Genomic DNA, 12,284 nt, shown 5'->3' with positions numbered 1-12,284 from the left:
GCTCTAATCTTTACCTTGTTTATAAGATGCCAAAACCATATTCTCATCTTCAACTTCAAAAACCGTGTCCACATCTATTAGCCGCTGGATTAAGATGGCCTTCAGTTTTCCGAAGTCATTGGACTTTAGAGCCTCAAGGAAATTTCTCTTAACTAACTTGGCAGCTGCGGATTTAGTGATAGGGGCGGCGGTGCCTTCCATCCTTCCTCCTCTCCCTCTGGAAGCTTTGTTGTGATTTATCAGGAGAGCGGCACCAAGCAAACAGGCACATGCTGGAGAGCCCACAAACTGTCGGCTAATTTTATCCCAAAGTTATGCTGATCCGTTCTATTTATATAGGGATCATTTCAAACTTCAAACATCCTTCCTGGCCGTCACTGCCTTTTCAGGTCTTTTAAACTGGTTCTACGCTCACTGATTCATTGAATAATATATCGTGTCAATATCAAGGAAAAGCCCTTGCACCACATTTCAGGGAACGAAATGTCAGTATTATTTCTTATATGATCAAAGCAATAGCTTAAGATTTAAAAGCTCTTAATGCTTTTTTTTTTTTCCACCCCTCAGTAAAAACATCTGGTGTCCAACTGGAGATCCAGCGTCCTGCTCCGAGTAGCCAACAGCCAAAAAAGAAAATTTGTTACAGTTTCTGAGACATATGTCTCTGAAAACCTATAATAATTTTGTGGCATAAGCCCACAGAATCAGGCAGAGTTGTACACATTGCAAAACAAACAGAAGGTTTTCAAGTGACCTAGACTTGAAAAATTTCAGTGTCGTGAAAGCAAGCTGGGGAGGGTCGCGTGGCAGGACTGTTTCAGGTAAAAAGAGACTAAAGAGACAAAACCGCCAAGTGCAATGAGTGAATGAACTTCATTTAATCCTCTATTTAAGAAACAGAAAAGACTATATACCGGGGCAATTGTGGAAGTATGAATACAGACTAGATATTACTTCATAATACGGAAATACTGTTTCTGTTCCAAGGCATGGTGGAGGGACTGTGGTTATGCAGAAACATATCCTTATTCTTATGTGGTGCATGAAGGGATCAGTTGCCATGAGGTCTAAAATTTCTTTTCAGATAGTTCAGAAATGGATAACTAAATGTGAGTATATATACACACACATACGTGCATGTGTAAGTGTGTGTGTGTCCATGCGGGTGGGAGGTAAATAGAGTCAGAGAAAGAAAAGGTGGGAAAAAGTGGAAAATTGACAAATCTAATGAAGAATCTCTGGGTGTCCATTATATTATTCTCTCAGCTTTTCTATAAGTTTGAAAATTTTCCAAATAAAAAGTTAGAGAGGGGGCGCCTGGGTGGCTCAGCGGATTAAGCCTCTACCTTTGGCTCAGGTCATGATCTCAGGGTCCTGGGATCGAGCCCCGCATCGGGCTCTTTGCTCAGCAGGGAGCCTGCTCCCCCCCACCCCCACTCTCTGCCTGCTGCTCTGCCTACTTGTGATCTCTATCTGTCAAATAAATAAATAAAATCTAAAAATATAAAAAATAAAAATAAAAGGTTAAAGAGCAGAAACAATCAAATTTTAAATTTGTAAATTATTAAAAATTAAAAAAAGAATGACAAGACGTATTAATTTGAATGCAGTGAAATCACAACTTATATAGTGTTGACAAGAGTCAAAACTGTTACAGACTTCCTGCAAAATAATTAGCAATGTGAACTAAAAAAAACTTAAAATGATAATAGTATTTGATTCTTAGAATATACTTAAGATTGTAAACATGGATGCATATCATAGCACAATTTTTTAACTTATTTCATTGATGTGCAACCTAAATACAAGAAAGTGACAAGTCATAAGTATATAGCTTGTTGAATTTTTACAAAGTGATGGTCCCCATGTAACTGACCCCAGATCAAACCACAGCATAGTCCAAGTGTGCTGGAAACACTGTTTATGTCTCCTTCCAATAGAAACATTCAGAATAGAAACAGAATAACTAGCCCCCAATGACAACTATTATCTTGACTTCTAACACTATAGATTCAGTTTGCTTGTTTTTAGTGTTTAAATTTTTTGTTAATTTTTTAAATTTTTAAATCTTCAAGCTCAACATAGTATGAAATACTTGACCCGAAAAGAAGGATGGATAAACGAGTGAAAATGTATGTGTGGGAAGTTACATTGTTAATAATAGAAAAAATTTTAGAAGCAATCTAAATGACCAACAGTTAGAAAATTTGATAAACAGATTATGGCATATTCATATAATGGAATACCTTTCAGTCATTATGATTAGGTAGACATATACTTATTAAAAAGTCTTTGAGGAGCACCTGGGTGGCTCAGTCAGTCAAGGTCTGCTCCTGGCTCAGGTCATGATCCTGGGGTCCTGGGATCGGGTGCTATGTCAGGACCCCCTGCTCAGCGAGAAGTCCACTTTCCCCTCTCCCTCTGTATTCTCTCACTCTCTCACAAGTAAATAAATAAAATCTATAAAAAGAATAAATAATAATAAAAAAATAAAAATGTGAGCTAGACAATTTATAAAATAGTATATGTAGTATAAATATCTTAAAAATCTATATATAATGTATAAATATACATTTGTACATATTATATAATTTTCACAATTATATATACTTATATAATTGGCATATATTTATGTAATATATACAAATATATAAATATATGTACTATACACACACATAGGAAATAAAGTCTATAACCATCTATCTCCAAGTATCATGAGCTTTTATTTCCTAGTGGTAAGATTACATTTGGTTTCTTCTTGATCATTTTCTTATTTTTTGAATTCACCTACAATGAGTATATATTACATTCGTGATGGAAAGGTATTTCTGTACAAGTATATATATAACATTAATAAGGATAACCTGTTAACTCAGAATAACTACAGAATTGTAGGTTCTAAGAAGTAAGGAACTGAATTATTCTTAGGTCCCTGCTGTCTAGCATGAATGAATAAATGAAAAAAAGAATTATTTATTGATTATTTACAAGGTCCTTAGCATGGTGCTTGGTGGCAAATAAGATGCCACTATTTCTTTGGTATCTCCATGGGCAACCTAAGTAGAAATAAAGCACTTATCGATATTATTGATAAACTTTGTCCCTTTTTGACAAAACTATAAGAAAAAACAAAGCATTCCTACTAGAAGAAACAAAGAAATCCAGGAGTTTTGCATTACTAGAGGACACTTTTTGCTAGAGAAGTCCACCAAAATGGAATCTATGTAAAACAAAGACCAAATTTCACAAAGTGCGGGGTGGGGGGGAGAGGCTCATTTTAAATTCATCTTAAATTATAAAGACAAAAATTATGAGGAACACTTTTTCACCTAATATTTAACAACATTTAAGTTGATAGAAGCTATGTGTAATTCATAAGACCACAAAACAAATTGTTTACTATTTTCGTGGTAAGATCATCATTCTGATCCAACTTCATAACACGAAGGAATATCCTTTAACGTTAGAGTGACTTTTGTCAAACTAATACAAAAAAGATCATATTTATGAAAGTGTTCAAGAGCTTTGTTTTGCCAAGGGCCTGCCTTCATCGTTTGATATTCCAATGACTTTCAAACCCAGTGGCTGCAATTCCCACTGAAACACTTGTTAAATCCTTATGTCTTCAAACTCTTCTTAATCTGTTATTAAGAGAAATAACGCTGCCAAATCCTCATGAGTTACTAGTTTTGTGATTTGGGCAGTTCTCTTATATTTTCATCGACTTCATGAAATCTTATCTCATTTACAAAATTTGCAATTTCACTTTGCAATGGACATCAGGAAATCAGAGTGAGATCTGGACTCCACGTTCAAAGATACATTGTCTGCTTTGAGTTTGCCACCTTGTGACCTTAGGACCTGAGATAATGGACCATCAATTCTTCACTGTAATGAAGTTTTAAACCTAACCCTACCTTCCAAAGTTTACATGTTTCTGCTTTGAAGAATATACAATGAGTTGAAGGGAAAGGGAGGCAAATACCAGTGAATGTTGAAAAGAAAATACAAGATAATACGTAATTCTCACATCCTGGTTCACAAAGTAATCCATTCCATTACTGGAAAATTAGAGTCAGTATTTCCTTTGTTACACTGCACCAAAATTGCTTATCCATAATTTTTTTCATTGAATCTAATTATGAACATACACTCAAACATGTATTCCATTCTTATCCTTAATGAATTTCCAACATTTGAAAATAGCCTCCTATCTCTCATCAATCATTTTTCTCCTTGACTAGTCTCAACTGTTCCCTATATGCGCTGGTTTTCAGAATTCTTTTGTCCTGCCTGCCCTCCTCTGGATACTCTCTAGTTTATTGGTGTGTGCCCATTTTTAAATTTGGGGGGCCTAAAATGGAACATAATATTCCTAGAGGGAGCTAAAAACTAGGGAGTATGATGGGGACACTGGGGGACACTCTGCTTTTGTGGAAATTGTTTTGTGATTCCTAGGAGACGCTTTGCAAGTCGGCCTCATGTTACAGTTGTAATTTCTTCAACAGACATTTATCGAGCACTTACCATGTGCTAGACACATTCTGAGCACCGGAGATACAGCAGTAAGCAAAATAAACAAAAATCTCCATCCTATAGGACTTAGCATTGCTAGTGGATTTAAGTAAAATGGAAGTCCCCAGATCTTTCCATCTCCTGGAAACACATTCCTCACAAAGCTGCAAATTCACTAAATGTCCTAGACAAACAATGTAGTTTGTTTGTATTTGAATAATGGATCAGATTCTCCCTTTATGGATTCTTTATCTTGATGGCAAAACTTCATTTTAGTCCAACTTAATATGTTTAGTCCAATCCAAATTTTTAGCAGTCTCTTTGGGTAAATGCTCCATTGCAGTGGAGAAAATTCTCTATCTTTGAGAGTTCTGAATTTCCCTCTAAGCTGGTTTCTGGGATTATGAGTTATGGATAGAAACAACATTCAAACTACTAATATCTAACAACCAGTATCAGTTAGAAGAGACTTGGACCATAAATAATCAGTATGATCAGACTAGTGTATCACAGATGAGTATTAGTCAGAAGTAGGAGAGCAGCTTATGTGATCTCTTGGGGGGAGGGGGAGTCCTCAGATGGACTCAACATCCTGGAAATCCTCCTTGATCTCCATGGCAGAGTGGTTCCCCTAAACTATTCCTAACTATATTCAGATCTCTGGCTCCCACCATCAGAGCACGTGATCCCAGTCATTTGTCTCCAAATTTGATGTCTTCAAAGACTGCAGTCTTTTGGCTACGTCAATGCAAGATATACACAGGAAATTCCAAGGCATCCCTTTGGGCACACTGCCACCCCTCATACTTCATGAGGAACTAGCAGCTTTGTATAGGCAGGCTCCTTCTTGTCAGGACCAGAATGGACACAGACCTAAGCTGAGGGTTGGAGTTCTCCAAGGAGTCTACATTGTTCCTGATGCTCACCCTAACCTCCATGTCCTTAGACCCTCAGGCATATCTGGTTGTTTCTAGGTCTTCTCCCCTGCCACTGCTCTGCCAAAGTTCAGCCCTGGAAGAACACATAAAATGTGTGAACAGGGATGAGAACATGGCATCCAATCTCTCGATTAACCTGTACTTCTTCCCCTCAAGATGTCCAGACTTGCTGGCTAGAAATGTCTGGTCTTGGATTTTGCTTCCTCTTTAATATTTCCTTTTCCCCCTTAGCAAGCTTGACTTCCCATCATAGGTGGAAAAGTTGTCACCTTTGTGTTGTGGAGGAAACTCCATGATCCTGAATTCTTCGGGCACAGTCCTTGGTATACGAAAGAAGGAGATAAAGTGATCTAGAAAAATCCTTATTTTCTTAATGCCTGATTTTTTACAACTATTGTCTTTCTAAAAGTGCGCATTGGGACTTAAATTTGACTAATGGCCAATTTGCCCTAGGCTGTTCCATACTTTCTTTCCTTGGGGTAATAGACCTTAAGACTTGGCCTCAAAACCTATAAGAAACATGATTTTAAAATAAAAAGCATTGATTTAATATTTGGAAACAAATTTACAATTTTAACCTAAAAAAAGAATTTTATTTTTTCCCACAGAAGCTATTTCAGTTCCATCTCTTGGCCATAAAAATAAATACATCTAAACTTGGTGGGATAATTTGAGAAAAAAAAGCAAATTTCCATGATGAAATGTATAAAACTGAGAAAGTTACCTGTATTATGATGCTTAAAAAAAAAATCAATCATTGACCAATTTACTTGAGCAGTAGAGGATAAAATCAAGAGATAATCACTTGCACTTACAAAACAAAAAGCAGTTTAATTAAATTGCCCATCAAAGTCTTTCCAACTTAAAGGAAGCAAGGTGACCAATGCTAATAAAACAGACTTGAGACCTGCCTTTATTATCCAGACCATGCTTCAAGCCACCATCTCACTAAGCCTCAGGAGGCCACATTTCACAATGGTCATGCTTCATGCTGTCCATCCAGGCCTGTCAGATATCCCTGTCTCCTCAACTCTTAAAAATGAAAACTCTTCAACCCGTAAGACGAGTTTTTTATTAGTGTTTCACGACACGGCCAGGGCAGTGTCCTCTGCCCTTGGAACAAAATGAAGAGCTTTCTGACAAGGCGATGATATTGTGGCAAGTGATCCATAAGACCCTCTCATACTCTCTGGGGATCTGTGGGGGAGGGAGCGACCATGGAAACCTGGCTCTTGTTTTCTTGATGCCTGTGTACAACACAGTCTGACCATTTGATGAAACTTCTCTGGAACAAAATTGCTCCTTGGTCCTTTATGGCATTTAAACATGAATTCGATGCTAAGCCAGCCATTACCTGTCAAATGCAGTCATAGTGAAGAAATTCGAAGTCAAGGCTTCTAGTAGATACCTACAGAAACCAAAATTTCTATGAAAACAGATCCCCACTGGGCCTCCCTGACTTTCCCCGGCTGATGAATGAGGATGTCCTTGCCACCAGCTCACAGAAATGGTTGATATGGTGATCTGACATCCCTTTCTTCTTTGTTGGTTACCCTGGAGTCTACCATGTCTCATCTTACTCATCATATGTCATCTTGTTTTGTTTGCTATTGTTTCGTTTCTGTTCATGTGAATGCTTTGTATAAAGAGCTTTGGGTGTAGGTGACACCAGCAATTGACTTAAGGTAAAGATGGTTTATTTGTTCACATCATGGACAACTCCAGTTGCAGCATGAGTTTCAAGAGAGCCCTGAGCCAGGGCTCTGCACAGTCAACAGTCAACTCTTCCAAGTCTGTGGCGCATGTTAGTAGCTTAATTATACCTGTAATCATTATTTCTAGTTTACCAATGTGGAAAAACCAAGAACCAAAGGCTATAAGTGAATTATTCAAGGTCAAATGGCAAATAAGTCACAGCCTATATCCTGAGACTCCAAAACCAGTGAGGCTCTAGAGCTGAGACTTCTTACACAGTTTTGTTTAATAACAGACATTGTATTATGATCACTGAGTACCCTAGGGGGAAAAAAAAATCTGCTTCTGTTTATCCTTTAATTCAATGAATATTTATTGGGAACATATTGTGGGCCAGGCATTCTTTGGTAATCTCTTGCTACATAACAAACAACCCCAAAATGTACTGGCTTAAAGCACTAATAATAGCATCTCTCATGGTTTCAGTGGGTCGAGAATGCAGACAGGACATAGTGGGAAATCCTTGTGTCCCCTGCATGGTATTTGAGGCTTTAGCTGAAAGATTCAAAGGCGAGGAGTTAGAAGATCCCCTTTTTAGATGGCTTGGTCATTTGGCTAACACGTTGGTGTTGACAATTTGGTTCCTGTCCATGTACCCCATGGTGCTGCGCGAATGTCCTCATGGTATAGCAGCTGTAGGAGATGAGATAATTTAAAAAACAGACAGTAAGTATATAGTTTATCAGGTGGTAATACAGGCCACCGAGAAAAATAAACTCGGGAAGGTCTAGGGTCAGAGCCCACCCACAAGTCACTCTTGTGCAGATTAGAAAAAGCTGTGCTCCTCTGGGCCAGTAAAAAAGTAAAAATATCATGTACTCCCAGGCTGGTCCTAGAGAAGTGTTATGGCCCTAGAAAGCACTGAGAATTTCAGATCATAGAAATCCTCCCTCGTGAGCAAAAACTTGAAGGAAATGTGAGACCAGGTCATGCTGGTCTCTAGGGGAAGAGCTTACTTGGCCCCGGGAGCAGGAGAGGTGAAGACCCTGAAACAGGGAAAAGATGGCGGCCCTCAGAGGCCATCTTTACTTAGACGCTCCCACCCCTATTAGGTATTCTTAAAACTCAATAAAGCACAAGCATGTACGCTGATGGATACATTTGTTTGATTTTTTTCTACTTCTTGAACCCGAGTGCAATTCTGTTCTCTCAATGTTTAGCCTAGAACAACGTCTTCATATTTGCTGTATCCCTGGACTGATCCCTCTTGGAAAACGGCTTGTAACTGATGATAACTGATAATAATTTTGTGTTTTCCATAGGTAAGCTGTACAGCGCACGTTTTATTTTATCTGTGAGTATTCAATAGTGAAGTGGAGCAAACATGAAAGTAAAATTCCAAACCACATTAGGGTTCCAATTCTCTATCTTCCAAGGCCACTATGTCGTTCTCAATCCTAAGTATGGCAATAGGATTACAACAGAGACCTAAAAAAAAAACTAGTGGAATTAGAACTATACTTTTATAATAGCGCAGATCAATTCTGTGTGTTAAGCATACTATCCCATGAGAATAATTCCCAAGGTTGTAAGAATCAAGTGAAACCATGTACATGCTTTGCATATTATAAAACATTCTAGAAGCATTACAGGACTACTATTGCTGCCTTTCATATCACTAGAATAACAGAACATCCCGACCCTCCTGCAGAAGACTATATGGTGTTACTGGAAAAGAGCACTGGGTTGGGAAACCTGGGTCGTTCTCAGCTCTAATGATAATTAGCTATGTGTTCGAGTAATTCAAAATACCTCTCAGTGACTCAGTTTCCTCTAAGTAAAATAAGACCTACCAGACCCACTTCTCAGCTGTAGTCTTTCCTCTCATCCAATAGAGTGTCTCCTGGGTATTGGCAAAGCTTGGCAATGTTTTACAAGGGCAGAAGTTTTGGCCATGATTTTCTGAACTGGCTGCCCATCACAAGTGCCCACAGACAGGCTCAGATTCCGTCTTCCACCAGTGGAGGGCGCTGGAAGAACTCCCAACACGCTTCCAGTGCTAAAGTCCCGCGTGTCTATGCTCTCGGTGGTAATTATAGACCAGAAGTGCGTATTTCTCATAAAATGTTTTTTTTTTTTTTAAAGATTTCATTTATTTATTTGACAGACTGAGATCACAAGTACACAGAGAGGCAGGTGGAGAAAGAGAGGGAAGCAGGCTCCCTGCTGAGCAGAGAGCCCAATGCGGGGCTCCATCCCAAGACCCTGAGATCATGACCCAAGCCGAAGGCAGAGGCTTTAACCCACTGAGCCGCCCAGGCGCCCCAAAATCTGGTTTTAAAAAATCCCACAAATGGCTGAAAGGACTGCTTTGTAAACAACAGAGGCCACCGTCCTACTCCAGCACATCTTCACTTGGAACTCTGCCTGTGGCCTGGCGTCCCTCGCTTTGGGATGCTGGGGTGATTTTTCCACCACGACTTCACACTCCTGGAGACTACGATCAGCGAACACACTGGGTGTCTTTCATATAGGAGTATTTACACTGAATTTGTAGGGAATCGCTGAGCTCTCCTGGAGCCTCTTGGTCAGCAGCACGACCTTACATTGTTCTCTTTCATTTGCTCCCTTTCTGGGTGGCGGATGATAGAACGGCTGGATTGACACAAGTAATAACCAGGCACTGGTCCACCTGAATTTTGACAGACTATACATCGAATGTCGTTGTTGACTGTGAAAGACAAGGTTTCTTGAGATGAAACATCCCGCGCACACAGCGGGGGCATTAGCTCTGTGCTCCAGGTCTCCTAGCAACTGCCCTGCATCTCCGTGCCCTTCCCGCACAGTTTCAACATCAACGCCAGCTTGTATTTCCATCCCTCACCCTGTTACACACGTCACAAAATCAGCTCCAGGGAATAATTTACCATCATTTGGTCTCATCAGAACATTAACCTCACGATTGTGCTCCAAGCACTATCTGCATCCTCTTCTGCCTTTTGACAAATTTATAAAGCAGAAAGTGTAGTTATGGAAGAAAATTGTCCTTCTTGTTCAGGTGTTAAAGACATCGGACTGTTCTGAATTGTCTTTTCTAAGATTCTGGAATTTTCTTGCTTGCTTGCTTTTTTTTTTTTTTTTTTTTTTTTTTTTTTTGGCCTACGGCTCTCAGAAGCCTGTAAGCTGTTTACCAGTTTCAAAGATTCGTCGACTTTATTTTCTATCTGTGGAGATAACCTAAACTGTGCCCACAAAGGGCATGAAAGCCATTTGGGCTGGAACGGTGCTGAGCCCAACACATAATCTCTGGGTTCTTGCAGAGAGAATTTTGCTTGATGAGTCATGCAGACAAAGCTTCACTTAGGGCTAGGGATGGGGGTGGGGAGGAAGGAAGAGCATATTTACAGGAAAATCACAGGGAAAGGAAAACAACATTCTTGCCTTTGAAAGAACCTGTTTACTTGTCAGGTTAGAATCACAGCATTATCAACTGGAAAACAGTTTTGACTGAAGTGTATCAAACTTAACTCCATTTAAGAAAGTAGTGAGGCCAGACAGCTTATGGGACTTGCTCAAGATTCAGTAATTAATTTGTGGCCAACTGAAGGCTCCAACCTAGGGTCAAGCTTCATACTTTTCATTTCTGAACCAAACGATGCTGCCTGCCTACATTCCCCTACATCTCTTCTCCCTAAAGGGACTTACCAGTGTGCAGAAAATAAAGGCAGCCACGTTAGTTTATGTAATAGAGGTATTCTACTGTCTTTAAGGTGATACACTTATGAAAACTTTACAAATTTGTAAAATAAGCATGAGTATTCTTTATTTTGTAGACGTGCTATTTTTAACGTGGTCACTATATACTGGGGATTCAAAAACTGACAAAGAGTTCATCCTTTGGCAGATAACTTAAGGTCGCTACTCGAGAAGTCAATCAACAAGTACAACAAGTACAGCTTCAAACAACAAAGCACAATTTAAAGCCACACACATTTCTCTGGAGAGAGCATCAAAATTAAAACCATGGGTCCGTCTTCTATCAGCTGTCTTTACCACGTCAGGCCGCATGATGGCAGTGTTCCTCGGCAAATGAAGCAGGAAGAACAGCTGCAGGATCCCTGAGGGGGAGAAAAATCCGAGGCAATGCAGATAAAACGTGATCTCGATTAAATCGCAAATATAGATTAAAATTTGGGGGGTTTTATCCACTTAAACCATATCTTCCCTTATCATATTGTCCTAACAATGAATTTCTCAGTTCGGAATTAGCCATAGGTTTATGATGTTGTAGATGAATTTCAAGACATGAGTGGCTGACAAATACATAAACATAAATTAAATGTTGTTTGGAGGCGGGGGGCGGGGGTTGATGCCCGTTTCTTCTATGTTTTCACCACCGCAGTGGTATTAAGAGCACTTAAAATAATAAAGCAAATACGTTTTGTACCGTGTGTCTTCAGATTCTGTCCAGAGTGTTATTGTTTTATGAGTCTCTGTCTTTGGGTGTGGGAAAGCATGATGAGCTTGCTTCTCATGCTCACAATTTTCCTCTTAGGCTGAAAATATTCCCTGTAAGACCGGAGTGAGATTTCCTGAGTCTCTTCTAAAAAGGCGTGAAGCCACAGATGGAAGTTAAAGCAGCAGCTACTGTCAGTCAAGGCCCCAGGCAAGACTGTGAAATCAAAGATTTGTTCCCGTTTCCCAGCCCGGGTCCTTTCTAGTGTCTGTGTGCTGCCCCTTATAGCTCCAGGGGGTAAAAGAGCTAGGCTTGTCCTAGAGATCTTCCTTCTTTTTCTTGATCCCTCCTAGGCAGATTTTGTATTTTAAACATGGGCTGTAAGCTTTCTATCAATCTTAAAGAGAACGAATGTCAGTTACCTGCAAGGGAATATTTTGGGACAAGCATGCATTGTTCACCTAACTCTTAACAGCTAATAGCCTTGGCCAAAAGCTATCCGATGACTCTCTGGGCTTGGCTGGCAGCCCTTTACTGCATTCCACAATGCAACAACGATTGAGGGAGTTATTATTGTGTCTGACACTGTGTTAGGTGTTAAGCGTGGCAGAAAGATGAGTAGGGAGCAGCCCCCAGTCTCAAGAACCGGTCCAAGCAAAGAAATCAGACAATACTGGCTA

General features: G+C 39.6%; 1 protein-coding gene across 1 annotated transcript in view; it reads right to left on the bottom strand.

Moving 5' to 3' along the window:
* Positions 1-422, bottom strand: part of ASB4 (ankyrin repeat and SOCS box containing 4) — a 64,137-nt gene extending 63,715 nt beyond the window's left edge. Inside the window, exon 1 of the mRNA XM_004767846.3 lies at positions 15-422. Coding sequence (XP_004767903.1) covers positions 15-201 — 187 coding nt within the window. The 5' untranslated portion in view covers positions 202-422. The remainder of the gene's footprint in view (positions 1-14) is intronic.
* Between the last annotated feature and the right edge of the window lie 11,862 nt (positions 423-12,284).

This window comes from Mustela putorius, unplaced genomic scaffold (assembly GCF_011764305.1).
Source record: "Mustela putorius furo isolate JIRA1106 unplaced genomic scaffold, ASM1176430v1.1 tig00003845_pilon_pilon_pilon, whole genome shotgun sequence".
Taxonomy (NCBI): Eukaryota; Metazoa; Chordata; class Mammalia; order Carnivora; family Mustelidae; genus Mustela; species Mustela putorius.
The sequence above is the reverse complement of the archived record's forward strand: the minus strand, read 5'-3'. Positions and strand labels throughout refer to the sequence as shown.